The 15,859-nt window shown below is 42.6% G+C and overlaps 1 protein-coding gene across 1 annotated transcript in view; it reads right to left on the bottom strand.

Moving 5' to 3' along the window:
• Nucleotides 1-6,037: 6,037 nt before the first annotated feature.
• Nucleotides 6,038-15,859, bottom strand: part of LOC111976269 (SH3 domain-binding protein 4) — a 69,692-nt gene continuing 59,870 nt past the window's right edge. The window contains exons 4-5 of the mRNA XM_024005057.2: nucleotides 8,879-9,067; nucleotides 6,038-7,382 (exon numbers count right to left, since the gene is read on the bottom strand). Of these exons, the coding sequence (XP_023860825.1) occupies nucleotides 7,158-7,382; nucleotides 8,879-9,067 (414 nt within the window). The 3' untranslated portion in view covers nucleotides 6,038-7,157. The remainder of the gene's footprint in view (nucleotides 7,383-8,878; nucleotides 9,068-15,859) is intronic.

Genomic DNA, 15,859 nt, shown 5'->3' with positions numbered 1-15,859 from the left:
TAGAGAGAGTTAGAGAAAGTTAGAGAGATAATGAGAGAGAGTTAGAGTTGGAGAGATAATGAGAGAGAGTTAGAGTTAGAGATAGTTAGAGAGATAACGAGAGAGAGTTAGAGTTAGAGAGATAATGACAGTTAGAGAGAGTTAGAGTTAGAGAGATAACAAGAGAGAGAGTTAGAGTTGGAGAGATAATGAGAGAGAGAGATAACGAGAGATAACGAGAGAGATAACTAGAGAGAGATAACTAGAGAGGGTTAGAGAGATAATGAGAGAGAGTTAGAGTTAGAGAGATAACGCAAAAAAAATAGAGAGAGTTAGAGAGATAACGAGAGAGAGTTAGAGAGATACCGAGAGATAGTTAGAGTTAGCGAGATAACGATAGAGAGTTAGAGAGAGTTAGAGTTAGAGAGAGTTAGAGAGATAACAAGAGAGAGAGAGTTAGAGAGGGAGTTATAGAAAGTTAGAGAGTTAGCGAGTGAGTTAGAGAGAGAGTTAGAGAGATAACTAGAGAGAGATAGAGTTAGAGGGAGTTAGAGAGATAATGAGAGAGATGGTTAGAGAGATAACGAGAGAGGGAGAGTTAGAGAGATAACGAGAGAGAGAGTTAGAGAGAGAGTTAGAGAGCGAGTTAGAGAGCTAGAGAGAGAGTTAGAGAGATAACTAGATAGAGTTAGAGAGAGTTAGAGAGATAATGAGAAAGAGTTCGAGTTTGAGAGATAACGAGAGAGAACGAGAGAGCGTTAGAGAGATAACGAGAGAGAGTTAGAGTTAGAGAGATAATGAGAGATAATGAGAGAGAGCGTTAGAGTTAGAGAGAGTTACAGAGATAACAAGAGAGAGAGAGAGTTAGAGTTAGAGAGATAATGAGAGAGTTAGAGTTTGAGAGATAACGGGAGAGAAAGAGAGAGTTAGAGCGATAACGAGAGAGAGAGAGAATGAGTTAAAGAGAAAGTTAGAGAGATAATGAAAGTTAGAGAGAGTTAGAGAGATAACGAGAGAGATAACTAGAGAGAGTTAGATAGAGTTAGAGAGATAATGAGAGAGAGTTAGAGAGAGTTAGAGAGATAATGCCAGTTAGAGAGAGTTAGAGTTAGAGAGATAACGAGAGATAGTTAGAGTTAGAGAGATAACGATAGAGAGTTAGAGCGAGTTAGAGAGATAACAAGAGAGATATAGAGAGTTAGAGAGGGAGTTAGGGAAAGTTAGAGAGTTAGAGAGAGAGAGTTAGAGAGCTAGAGAGAGAGTTAGAGAGATAACTAGAGAGAGTTAGAGTTAGAGGGAGTTAGAGAGATAACGAGAGAGAGAGAGTTAGAGAGAGAGTTAGAGTTAGAGAGATAGAGAGAGTTAGAGAGAGTTAGAGAGATAATGAGAGAGAGAGTTAGAGAGAGTTAGAGAGATAATGAGAAATAGAGAGAGTTAGAGAGATAATGAGAAAGCGTTTGAGTTTGAGAGATAACGAGAGATAACGAGAGAGAGTTAGAGAGACTTAGAGAGATAACGAGAGAGAGAGACTTAGATAGGCTTAGAGAGATAACGAGATAGAGAAAGAGTTAGAGTTAGAGAGAGTTCGAGAGATAACGAGAGAGAGAGAGAGAGTTAAAGTTAGAGAGAGTTAGAGAGATAATGAGAGAGAGAGAGTTAGAGTTGGAGAGAGTTACAGAGATAACAAGAGAGAGAGAGAGTTAGAGCTAGAGAGAGTTTGAGAGATAACGAAAGAGAGTTCGAGAGATAACGAGAGAGAGATAATGAGTTAAAGAGAGAGTTAGAGAGATAACTAGAGAGAGTTAGAGAGAGAGAGTTAGAGAGATGAGAGATAACGAGAGAGAGTTAGAGTTAGAGAGAGTTAGAGAGATAACAAGAGGGAGTTAGATAGCGTTAGAGAGATAACGAGAGAGAGAGAGTTAGAGTTAGCGAGATAACGAGAGAGAGAGAGTTAGAGAGATAACAAGAGAGAGAGAGTTAGAGAGATAACGAGAGAGAGAGATAACGAGAGAGAGATACAGAAAGACAGTGTCAAAAAGAACGGCAGAAAGAAAGAGAGAGAGACACATGACAATACACATAGATTCCTTCCATTCTCCAGCTCCTGCTCCAGACAATCATCAGACTCACACCAAACAACTTCAAAGCTGGACTGAGGCCTAAACTGCAAGCCCCATAAGAATTCATGAGGCAGAAACAAGACAGGGTCCTCTCTCCTTGGCCTTATGTGGCAACAATCTACCTCCTTTATCCTGAGATAAAGCAAATGTCACTGCCACACAACACAGTTATTTTCCCCTTTCACTAATGTTTGGAGATGATAATTTGCAAGTAATATATTAAATGTAGTCACCATTTTCTATTCTACTTCATATTTTTGCCTATTGAGACAAAGTGTATTTTTCCAGAGAGATCTAGATATGATACCAGGCTATCAAGGATATTACTTTTTTCATGGATGGATACCTCTGTCTTGGGATAAATTAAAGGGAAGAGCAGGTAGTAAAGAGAATGTCTCTGCAGGAGAAGACAGAGAGAGAGAGAGAYAYAGYGYGAGAGAGAYAAYYGGYGAGAGAGAGAGGGAGAGGGAGGTAGGGAGGGAGAGAGAGAGAGATTATTATTACCTCACTTGCTTTGGCAATGTTAACACATGTTTCCCATGCCAATAAAGCCCCTTGAATTGAATTGAATTGAGATAGAGGGAGGGAGAGAAAGGGAGATAGAGGGAGGTAGAGAGAGGGAGAGAGGGAGGGAGGGAGAAAGAGAGAGGGGGAGAGAGAAGAAGCAGCCATCTGAACCCGGTGAAATCCAGCCTCTCTCAGACCATTACCCCATATTCACAGATAATGACACAGTGAGAAAAGACTCTCTACCCTCTCTGCTCATCCTAATCATCAGTTTTTCCAATATGTTTTTTCCATTGTTACTTAATTCTGTCCTATGCCCTTTACATCCCTTTTATAATCCGTCTTTAATGAAAAAGAAATACTTAAGAGTTTGACTTGAAATGAAGTGATTGAGGTAAACGTGTGTTGGAAAAATGGGCATTGAAGTATCAAGGAAGTGTACACACACACACACACACACACACACACACACACACACACACACACAACACACACACACACACACACAACACACAACACACACACAACCACACACACTACACAACACACACACACCAACACACACACACACACACACACACACAGAGAGAGAGAGAACAAATAACCTATTGTTCACCTAATGTCAGATTAAATTAAAAATAAAAATTCAAGGGGAACCTGTCTGGGAAAATGTCTGGATAATGTCAGCGGCTGACCCGCTGTGAAATGGATGAGTCTATATCGCTCTGTCTCAATCAACAGCCATTTTAAAGCCTCTGGGAGAAAGAGAAAATATAATCACACTCACCACAGCTGAGTTCTGCTTGCTATCACTGGCTCACCCTATTGTTCAAAGCCAGGCAGTTGGACCTACATCGACACATTAAAGGAACAGGTTATATTTGGCTTTAGCAATGATCTCTGAATCATATGTCATTTGGATAAGCAGACAGTAGGTGTGATTGCAATGCCTAAGTAGATCTGTGCCATTATATATAGGTGAAAGGGTGTTTACTTACTTTGTTAGGTTGATTGGGTGAATGATGGTCAGGATGGAATGAGGAGTCAATAACAAGTCTTACCCGTGAAATTCAGCCGCATACACTTAATTGCCAGCAGGGGGATTATAGAAAGAACCATTCCACTTCCAAGCACACTAATCTCAGTCAATAACAAGTGAGTGGCTATCTCAGCCTGCGTCAGATGTCAAAATGAACAAAGATATTCTTCATACTTTAATATTTCCTTGCAAAGATGATGGAAAGGATAAAGTGCATAAGCAATGATTTGAGGGCATGTGACGCCTTTCTATGTACCATTTTTTTAAGCGTAAAATGAAATAGTCCCATTACCTGTCTGAGACGCCCTCAGTGTGCTCAGTTTGAGAGGATCATCCAGGGGCTGACCTTTATTTGGTTCTCCTGACAGCTGCCAAAATATAACGACAGAAMGATCAAAAAAATGGACTCAGAAAAATTATACTGTGCTTTTCCTTTTATAAAGTAGACTTTCCTATATGGTCTGGTTCTGGTRTACAGCCTTGAGCCAAATGATTTAGATGTCCATGGAGGCTGTGTATTCCTGCTCATTGCAAATCATTCATGACTGAGTTAGAAGATTAAGTTGAGTACTAATGTTTTACTTTTTAATCGGTGCTATTATTTTGTGTGCAGACACTGTATCTTCATTCATTTCTGTGGTTCTTTAGAAGTCTTRGAACACAGTGTGAGTGTGTAAGGAATAGCGATGCGGGGTGGAAATGTCACTGGCAGCCCAATCAAAGTCGGATCTTTCTTAGCTTTATTTTCACAACCCAACTGTGTTCCTTCTGTTTTTTCCCCTCATAAAATGTGACAAAAGATCTGTTAAGATTAAAACTAGGCTGTCTACAGAGATCAGACGTATTTCTTGGAAATATAGTTGTTGTTCGATGGATAACGTCTAAATAGGAAAGAGGTAATAATGACAGAGGGAAGCTATCATCAATTGTATTGCTTTAGCTCTTCTTCTCACCTTCATTTCTCTGTTTCATCTCTGTGTATCCCTTTATCCCACTGTTAGTCCTTACACTCAATTACCTGCCACCTCAAGCAACATATAGATGACACTGCAAGCTCCATAAAATCTGCACTTTGATTGGATGTGTTTCCTGTCTGGTCACCACAAAGGGCCACATTTAGATCAGAGCTATGAGAGAGGGTGAGAGACAGGGAGAGAAATATACAGAGAGAGAGAGTGAGCGAGAGATAGTAGCAGGGGTGGAATTAATAAGGGATCACACTTATCCCTCTCAAATGAGAAGAGAGTATATGGGTGTGTGTAAGAAGTAAGGAATTATGTTTTCATCCCTCAGATCTTTAGCGCCCAAGACAGTAATGATCTATGCATTTCCATTACTCCATCAGCTCAGACTAAAAGCTTAACATTTATGTCCAGAGTCACTGGTTAGACCCAAGACACGTCTAAAACTGAGCAATCTCCATACTAAGCAAAATAAATGCTATGCTAAACATTAGCATGAGGAGCTAAATCACAGGCAACTGACTAATAACAACTCAACACCAAGTTGGACAAGAGTCATTTCAAAACACCAAGACAAGCTTAAACTTGACTCCCAGTGGCACACCAGGAACTCCCATCATTTTATGGATTATCCAAGATTAAACACACATTTAGAAAGTGCATACAGAAAGTTGGCTGTGCTATGCGAAGTGGAAAAGTGTATTTTCCCTGCCATTGCCCGGGGGAGCTCATTACCCACCCTCAAAGCAGGGTTTTGATGCATGTCTGCCCATATTCTGTCGTAATTAATTCCAGTCCTTTTGGCTTTTTTTCTCCTCCATTAATCTGTGTATTTAATTAAGGCCCTCCTTGCTTTTATGGGACACGGAGAGACACCCCTCGGAACCGTTTTGCTGGAGCTGTAAACGGTTTCATGGTTGCTTCAACATCAGACGTATCGAGTGATGGGAATGCTTGGCAAAGCAGAAAGTTAGATAAGCAAACCGGCTGCTGGAGGTCATCCAGACTGAAACATCCCCCTTCCTCCTCTTTTCCATACGTGTCTCTATCTCTACCTCTTCCTCTCTTTCATGGGAGTCTATCTATCCTCCTCTGGTGTATTTTGACCTCTCTTTCACACCGTCTGTATCACCCAGTTAGCCATTAGACAAAGGGAAGATGAGGTGAGAGATTATCTCCCTGTGTACCAGTACATTTATTTTGTTCTCAGCAGAACATGCTGTATTCTCTGGGATGTTGTTGGGTGGTCTGCGCAAACTGAATGCTGATTAGAGACTAAACAGAACCTGTCACATACCTTTCTTGTAATTTTCTGTCTCTTTAACATTATTTGCGTGCTTGTAAGGCAAAATGTAAATAAAAAAATGCAAACAAATCTGACATGAAGATAAAATATGGATACTGCGGTAATAAATCCAATTATTCAGAAATCAGCATAATGAATTGTGTATAAATATTTACATTTTATTCATATTATTCTCCACAAAAGTATGCAGTCAAAACGGATGCAAAATGTGGATGAACATGAAGCTAGCTATACAGTACTCATCACTGAACACAACACATACAGGGGTCAAAACATATACATAATCTTTAACAGAGTTAGCATTGCACAACAGTGGTTGGACATTGAATGAGGCCATCTACAGTAGCTATATGTAGATCCATATTAACTGCTGACAAGCTTTGGTACAAAATATCTTAAAAAAGGAGTAAAAAAAAACAACGGCAGGCATTTAAGGTTCCTTTTAAAAGAGCGTTAAAGAGGTGATAAAGAGGTGAGAGAAGAAGCAGAAAGACTATTTGAAATATACACAGTTCTCAAACAAATGAGTTGAAATAAAAAAATGGACCACAGCTGGAGGAAACCCTGAACAATAAGAGTGCACGTTCATCTTAACAATTATAAAGCTTTATAAATAAACATATTCAGCTTGTTTGACACACGTGACAAGACTAAAGAACATGGATACCATTTCAAAAGTTTATTCTCTTAGTAATGGGTCGAGTCCACAGTTATGAACGGAAGGTGTCAAAGAGTCTTAAAAAAATGTGGTGCCATATTTAGAGTAAAAAAATACATACTATGCCAGGCAGTGACAATTAAAATAGTATTTGTGAATACTGAGACTGTAGCATTGTGTAGTTTGGCTGGTGGCAATACGAAGTGAGGGGGGCAGTCTAGTGCTCTCGTCCTCCTGGGGGTGAGAGACTGAAGGCAGATTCGGAGGAAGCAGGACACAGCGGGAGCAGACAGACAGGCAGCTGTTGTGCAGAATCTCCAATACAAACAGGGAATAAGGTATGTTCTACATTTTAGGTAGATATGCAAAATGATCCAGAGGGGTGGGGTCAGGGGTTGGGTTAGGATGGTGATTGACGTTGGAAGGACAGCAGAAGACGGAGTCTATAGGTCCAACTCAACAGTATAAAGGGGCTTTCTCTCTTCCTCGTTCTTTTATCTATACTGATGGGAAAGAGATTGAAAGGGGAGGAGACAAGTTGCAACCTGTGAGGGATGACGATGGTGATGATGATGGCCAGTTTGGTCTAGATGGCACAGTCGTCCTGAGAGGCGGAGCTGAAGGCGGAGCTCCGGAGCATATCCAAGCAGTTGACGAGGATGAGCGAGCCCGTCAGGTGTTTCCAGCGCTTGGTGATGGGGCTCTTCATCTTGTCTAGGCCCATGTGCAGCTCCTGGATCACGTCCCGGTAGCTGTCCCCGATTTGGGCCGCCCACGTCAGCAGGAAGTCATAGGCTGGCTTCCACATGGCCTACACAGGGAGAGAGTGAAACAGAAAGAGGTGGAGATTGAAGCGAGCATATTTAACTGAAAGCAGATCACATGGGACTTCCATGCTGTTTCCTGATGTTTCTATGGTCATAATTATGTTGTTGGCGTATAGCCTAGTGGTTAGAGTGTTGAACTTGTAACCAAAAGGTTACAAGATCAAATCCCTGAGCTGACAAGGTAAAAAAACAAAAATATGTGTCGTTCTGCCCCTGAACAAGGCTGTTAACCCACTGTTCCTAGGCCGTCATTGAAAATAAGAATTTGTTCTTAACTGACTTGCCTAGTTAAATAAAGGTTAAAGTAAAGCAATTGCACATGAGAGAGCTTGCTAAACAGCTCAATGAAAATATAGGCCTAGTCCCGACACATCTATGGTTGCTAGCTGGCCTTTCATTCTATAGGTTAGGTTGCCAAAGACTTGACCCAGTCGTAAAGTATTTTTTGTTCTATATCCAGTCGTTCATTCTAAATGTTCCATTGCCATGCTGGCGGGCAATGCTCTTATCCCTTGCTAGCTAGCTAACTATGGTTAGGTCAAGCAGCTAGAATAACRGCAAAGTAGCTGCATTTGCGTTTGTTGAAGCTGTTTTGGATACATGTATAACAACGAGCTAATGATGCGCGATTTCGCCTCTCGTCGGGACACTGTTCAGAGGAGCTAGCCAGCTACAAAGCTAACGCAATCACTTCAAACTGAAACTGGTAAGACAGCAAACTAGCTGCATTTCATGTCATTTCACCTGTTTTTCTATTGACATTTATTTGTATATATCCATAAAAAGTATGCTGATTCATGATTTCGACTGGCTGAGAAAAGATGTCTGTCTCATTCTGACATTACTTCTCAATAGGACAGTGGAGATCGAATGTCAATATTGAAACAATGATGCAAATGTCGAGAGACAGACAGCATCGTTTGTACAACCCCCTCGTTGTTGCAAACCAAATGTTAGGCTAGACGCAAGGGGAAATAATGTGTAGATGCTTTTTACAGTGTAGATCAAGATAATGAATTGACTGGCAGGGCTGATGGGACAGTAGCTGCGCAGGGATTTCTCAGATGGAACAGAAAACATTTTTGTTCATTGGCCTACTCGTACTAAACATATTTTTTTGTATGGTTTAGAACACGTCTCAACCAATCACAATGCTTGTTTTGACCAACCCGTTGTAGAACACACAGTACAGGTAGAGATAAGGTCAGAGGAGAATGAGGGGTGGCAATTGAAGACAACGTATTGAACAGTGTGACAATAAATCGCATGCCATGTTCTGACAGTTTAATTTACAATGGTCATGGTTATATGGCTGACATTCACTGTATATCATTCCAAAAGTATAATTAAAAAATGAATAAGCATGTCACTATCTATAGATCGCAGGTAATATAATTTCAAACAGCTATGTCTAGTGTTCCATTTTTCAATTTGGTTGCCAACAAAGTTTCAGTAGGATCGTGCCATCCAAACCACTTACCTCATTGTCCACTACTCCATTCTTGTTTCTGTGGGGTGCCTCATATGCATCCATCTGCAGACGGGAGACCTTGGCCAACCTCTCAGCCAGCTCCCTCCATCGACCGGCCACCTCCACTGCTGTGGTCAGCAGGACAAAGTCCATCACCAGCCTGGCCACCAGGCCCTGGCAGTCCATCTTCAGCAACGCCTGAGAAGGAAGACAGAGAGACAGACTGGTCAGGATAAAAAAATAAACACACTGTACATTCTTATCAATACAATTCCATGAAATGACTGGCTCATAGACAAGGAGACGRTGGTCAGGACAGGATAACATACAAAACCCACATAAACAAACACACAAGAATAAGAGCCCATGAAACATCACATTGTTCCCAAAACATCCTATTTTCCATAATCTCAAGTCTGTGTCATTTCTTCAGACGTATTCTAGAAGGCCTGACGGGAACTGAGCCGCTAAGCACCACCTCACCAGGAGGGCTACAGCATTCCAAGGCCATGCAGGCTCCAACTCTCTGGCTCCAGCTAGCTAGCTGTTTGATTAACTCAGCGATAGGCAGGGGAGCTGAGCAGGGGACTACGTGCCATTATGGAGCACAGCTAACAGCAGGGAACCAAAACTACACTACTTCAAAAGGAGAAAGAGAGACATTTGACTGGCTCGTGTGGCTTATGTTTCTGTATGTCTAGTTTGTTTGGAGTGTCATCCAGACCAATCCTTCACCCTTTAACCCCCCCCCCCCCCCACCATGTCTTGTCAAGTTGGGGTGAAACTAAACTATGCCTGTGTGCTCATTGAATCTGAAAACACTATGGAATATTTTCAACGTAAGCACAACCTTACATTGAAAATGAAGAGAATCATAGGGCAGGACTGAAGTGCTGCACACGAGTACATTTGCAAAGTCAAATGCAGCCACACAAACAAATGCAAATACATGAACTCACAACAAACCCATGCGCACACCAAAGAGCCTTCCCGTAAATGARACTCGGCAACCACAGAATACATGGTTAAACACAGTGAGCTTCTCTCTGACTAGCAGACTCAACAGAGCCAGGGAGAATAAATGGGACATTAAAGTGCAGCCAACTAAAGCTCTGATTGGGGCTTTAGTTCCATGGGCAGGAATGCATGGAATGACAGGAAACGGGCAGGGAGGGGGGTTGAGGAGGTGAAGGAATGTGGTGATGCTTGTCTCTCTTACACACACACGCGCACACATACACAMGAGGATGAGATAGTGTGCTGGATGCCTGGAGCTCCTGTTAACAGTTAGCCAGGAATGCACCGTTTCGGCCCAGATCAGAGTAAAAAAGCAGAGGGGATTTCCACTTCAGCCCAGACTACATTATATAATCTGATTATTTCTGCTAAAGCAACATGGAGTTCATTTCCATTTTAGTAACTATGCAGACATTCTTATGCAGAATGATTTAGAATAAGGACATTGAACGATCCCATCTGTGTGCATTTGTTAGTATGTATTTCCGTACTTGTGTTTCTGTGTGCTTGTGTATGTTGTGGAAGGAAGAGTCCTACTGAAAGATAAGGCTTCAGACAAGCACCTGCTTCCTCTCCGGATAACAGCAACAGGAACTCCCTGCAGAAATCAAGGAGAGTACTTCCCATGTCACCTCCAGTTAGATCCCGACACAGCTAGGAGTCGTGCTAACAGACAGACAGACAATGCTCCACATATAAAACCAGTTGACTGTACAAACAGCGCACACAGAGAGTAGTTCAGTGCTGACCTACTACACTGTCTGCCTGGGTTGACAAAAGCAAATACTTCTTAAGATCTAGGTGAAGGCCCTCTTCTGACCACAAAGCTAACAGCCTGTTACTGGTTCATTAAGGAAACAGTCAGGAACAAAACAAACATTCTTATTAGGTTTATATTCGTGAGTTGAACTCCCGCCACACAACTGCGCCATCACATTATAAACACGTCACTCGTCCTTGTTAGAACTGAGAGATGGATAAATCATTGACAGAGCCAGTAAGCCCATTCCACCATGCTCCGCTCCCATGTGCCTCTTTGTTCACCTCGCACTGTTAATACTGCAAGCTCCAGTCAAATTACAGGGTAATCTGTGCCTGATCCCTCCCCTTCACTGTGACTTGGTGCTGAACTGTGAAGGCTGCTGCCAAGTATTACCAAAGATTATGAGGGCAAGAGCGGAGATCCAGAAATGACATCTATTCACACTAAGGGTTGGATGTAGTCGTCAATATGTCAACTGTTGAGGGGTGAGGGGCTGCATGGATGTGGGGTGAGTGTTTATGATCACAGAATATAATGAATATAGCAAAAGGCTTTAAGACTGAATAGGAGACGCAGTGTTACTACTGTAATGACGCATGAGACACTTGACATGTCATAAATTCATGCTGTCAAGAGTCGTATGATAACCACGTCGGCATTGTGACCGGATTCAAGGAAGTTTGAGCTAACTGCCATTTACACAGCTTTAGGCCAAAGACCATCACAGACAGCTGAAGAGGAATTATAAACTGGGTGGTTCGAGCCCTGAATGCTGATTGGCTGACAGCTGTGGTATATGAGACCATATACCACGGGTATGACAAAAMATTTATTTTTACTGCTCTAATTACGTTGGTAACCAGTTTATAATAGCAATAAGGCACCTCGGGGGTTTGTGATATATGGCCAATATACCATGGCTAAGGGCTGTGTCCAGGTACTCTGCATTGCGTCATGCATAAGAACAGCCCTTAGCTGTGGTATATTGGCCATATACCACACCCCCTCGTGCCATATTGCTTAATTACACACTGAGTATACAAAATATTAACAACACTTGATCCATGACATAGACTGACCAGGTGAATCCAGTTGAAAGCTTTGGTCCCTTATTGGTGTTACTATTTAAATCCACTTCAAATCAMTGTAGATTAAGAGGAAATMACAGGTTAAAGAAGGATTTCTAAGCCTTGAGACGGATTGTGTATGCGTGCCATTCAGAGGGCTCCCGAGTGGCACAGCGGTCTAAGGCACTGCATCTCAGTACTAGAGGTGTCACTACGGGGCGGTGCACAATTGGCCCAGCGTCGTCCGGGTTTGGCCGGGATAGGCCATCATTGTAAATAAGAATTTGTTCTTAACTGACTTGCCTAGTTAAATAAAATAAAAAGAGGGTGAATGGGCAAGACAAAAGATTTAAGTGCCTTTGAAAGGGGTATGGTAGTATGTGCCATGCGCACCCGTTTGTGTCAAGAACTGCAATACTGCTGTTATTCTTTTACACTCAACAGTTTCCCGTGTGTATCAAGAATGGTCCACCACCCAAAGGATATCCAGTCAACTTGACACAACTGTGGGAAGCATTGGAGTCAACATGGGCCAGCATCRCTGTGGAACACTTTCGACACCTTGTAGAGTCCATGCCCGACGAATTGAGGCTGTTCTGAGGGTAAAGGGGGAGTGGCGCGACTCAAAATTAGGAAAGTGTTCCCAGTGTTTGGTATACTCAGTGTATATGCTGTGCTTTTATTCTCAAAATGTCACTGAGGCACAAGGGATTGGTGTTTGTGTGTGTGGGTGTGTCTGCATGCGACTGGTTTAGCTAAATGTCACAAAGACATCAATGCATCAGTGCATAGAGACACTGCATCTTCTCAACTCCATAAATCATCTCACTGTCAAAGTGAGAATGCAACTCTGTCAGGCATATTTCTGAAAGGGGCGGGCGTGCGGGGTTGGATCTCTGCGGTGTGCGTCTTTACACAGTGTGAATCAGTCTTCGAGGTATCGTCTTCTAGCTGAAAACAAAGTGTATGAAAGCAAGATCTAAGGATAGCTCAGAGTGATCATTGTCAGGCTGAGAACTGAGGGAGTTCATTTGATAAATGTGATGCTTRTTGAAGAATAGCAATATATTGGTCTCTCCAGCCTCCTCATCCTCCCATTCCTTGGCTTTGTCTACACTTCCATCTTTTCCCCCTCTCTTCTATCATCTCGCTCTCCATCTCCATTTATGTCTGAAAGGTTCCCGTGTCGCTCTTCCCATCTTAGCCACTCACTCTAATCTGTATCTCAGTCACAGTCTTGCCCTCTACTTCAGGGGTTCTACTGCAGGGGTCCGCGGCCAGATCTCAAAATAACATTTCATATCTATTCTACCAACAGACGAAACACATTTTGGCTAAAGGATCCGTAGAATAATTTGAGGGTGTAATAAAATACAATGAAATACAATGTAATATTATTAATCTACTCATATACTCTTAACCTTGGGAAACATGGGACTGGGAGGGTCACATGGGATATTGGTATCCACAGTGCTTCACCAATTATACATTTTTCAACCAGTTATTAGATATTTTTTTACCTAAATGCACTGTAATTTAAAGCTAGAATCCWTAGTTGCTACATCCATTTTTGGTATGGCATACCATGATATAGCCCATTTATTCTTGAAGAACATGATTTATAAATGCCTCATGAGCTTAGTTCAACTGTCCTACCCAATCAGAACCCCCTAAGCAGAACCAAAAATATAACCCAATGTTTGTAAACAATGTAAATGTAAACAAACAATAACATTTAGCAATACCTGAAACATTGCTAAAACTATAATTTTGATATTATGGATGGTCAGTCCTTGCATCCATAACCCTGTCTATGKATTTGAGAGTGGTTACATTTCTCCAGGCCCATCCCTCAGCTTTTTTCAAAACAGAGGCGTGTAGAATTAGCTTAAACTGCTAAATGTTAACTCCGATGCCAAGAGGTYGGCCATTAAAATGTTCCTTCGCAGCGCCCAAGACTTGGTTTGTCCTGCCATGCACTGCCAAAGTCATAGTAAAACTTCTTGTATGCTATTTTTTTCTCACTGGAGTTATGAGGGGGTCCCTGGTGAATTAGCTATTACAAAAGGGGTCCCCGGACCCAAAAAGTTTGAGAACCRCTGCTCTACTAAGTTCTACTTTTCCCTTTCAACGTGTGCTACTCTTACTGTTTTCCTGTTCTGGATACACAAATCCACCTGATCGCCTTTATACCCTCAACCAAACAGTCTGCTGAGCTGTGATGAGAGAATTCTGAGTTCTTTTCGTGACACTCCGCCCTCTGTGTGAGCCTCGCCCATTCTACCCAGACTGGCAGAAGACGAAAAACACACAAACAACGTGTCTCCAGAGAGAGACAGATATGTAGTGCTGTCAACTGTACCAGCACAGCAGTTGGCCACACCCTACTGCTGAAGGAAGGAGGAAGGGAGAGTGTTGAGCAGGAAGTGAAGAACAGAAGATGAAGGAGTCTAGGGATGCAGAAAAAAAKCCGGGGTCTGTGTTAAAAAATGGCAACACAGAGCTAACTGCACATGATCATCCCGATGGCCGCTTTCAAAGTCATCTTCCAGAAATAGATTGTTATTATTACTCCCAAGTGCTATCAACTGCAGGGATCTCTCGCTCTCTCTCTCTCCGCAAATAATTCAAAGCGTAGGATGAGGATTAGGACTCGGGAGGGTCTGCTACAGAGTTGTGTGCGTGAGTGCGAACTAAATCCCTCTTAGTGCAGGACACAGTGGGGTGCCCACCCGCGCACTTTAGAACCTCCTCCAGATTTRTCCTCTTTTTCCAAATCCTATTTGAGGAATGGGTGCAATGGTGGCTCAGAACCCATCTTAAAACTTAAGTCAGTATATATACACAACACAGTACATAGCACACTCACTGGCCTCCAATTCACGGCCCAACAACACCAGACAGAACAGGCAGCTCTGTAGAGTGTTTCTGCATAGTTGTCTGGTCATAGCTGAGTTGAGGTAGAGGGGCTATGTGAGGGGCAAGGGGAGGTGGTGTGGAATGCAGGCGCCTCTTGGTCCATAACTGGCACTTCTGTTTAGWCTCAACAATGAGACAGGAAACATCTGTGGGGCAACGATCCTCCACAGAGACATGTCTTTGCCCACATCCATCAGACGCCAAACGCGACGGCCATTACACACAGACCTGTAGTCCTCAGACTGGGGTTGATACAATCCCACTAAGAGTCTAAAAGACTCAATACACACAATAAACAACAATATGGTGTTTCTGCTTATTTTAGTCRCTCAGTCAGTGACAGGGCTGGATGTTTGATGTCAGAGCAGAGATTCCAAAGCTGGGGCTTGATTTCATACATACAGTAAGGCAGGTCTGACAAAGTATGAGTGAGAACCTCCATCTCTCTATCTCACAGAATATTGGGTTCTTTCTATTTGGGATTACATAAAACTGCCAGACAAAACAAAGCAAAAGAGAGTATGTGTCAAGTCAACCCTTGGGAATTGTTTAGGGATTAGTATTGTGCTGATGATCTTGTCCTGCCCTGAATGTTAAAAATGTTGGGAGACATAGCTGAAGAAGCTTAATGCTGAGGACAATTTACAGTTTAAATGTCACGCCCTGACCTTAGAGAGCCTTTTTATGTCTCTATTTGGTTTGGTCAGGGTGTGATTTGGGTGGGCATTCTATGTTTTGTATTTCTATGTTTTGGCCGGGTATGGTTCTCAATCAGGGACAGCTGTCTATCGTTGTCTCTGATTGGGAATCATACTTAGGCAGCCTTTTTTCCTTTGGTGTTTGTGGGTAGTTATCTTTGTTAGTGGCACTAATGCCCTGTTAAGCTTCACGGTCGTTTCTTTGTTTTCTTGTTTTGTTGGCGACATTTACTATAATAAAAGAAAATGTACGCTCACCACGCTGCACCTTGGTCTCCTTCCAACGACGGCGGTGACAGAACTACCCACCACAAACGGACCAAGCAGCGTGGTAAGGAGGACTGGATATGGGAGGACATCCTGGACGGCAAAGGATCCTGGACATGGGAGGAGATCCTGGCCGGAAGGGATCACCTCCCATGGAAACAGGTGGAAGCAGCAAGGAAGGCGGAGGCAGCTAGAAAGGGGGCCCAGCGTTACGAGGGGACACGGCTAGCACGGAAGCCTGAGAAGCCACTCCCCCAAA

Source organism: Salvelinus sp. IW2-2015, linkage group LG2, assembly GCF_002910315.2.
Source record: "Salvelinus sp. IW2-2015 linkage group LG2, ASM291031v2, whole genome shotgun sequence".
NCBI classification, from domain to species: Eukaryota; Metazoa; Chordata; class Actinopteri; order Salmoniformes; family Salmonidae; genus Salvelinus; species Salvelinus sp. IW2-2015.
Note: the sequence above shows the minus strand (reverse complement) of the source record. Positions and strands in the feature narration are given on the sequence as shown.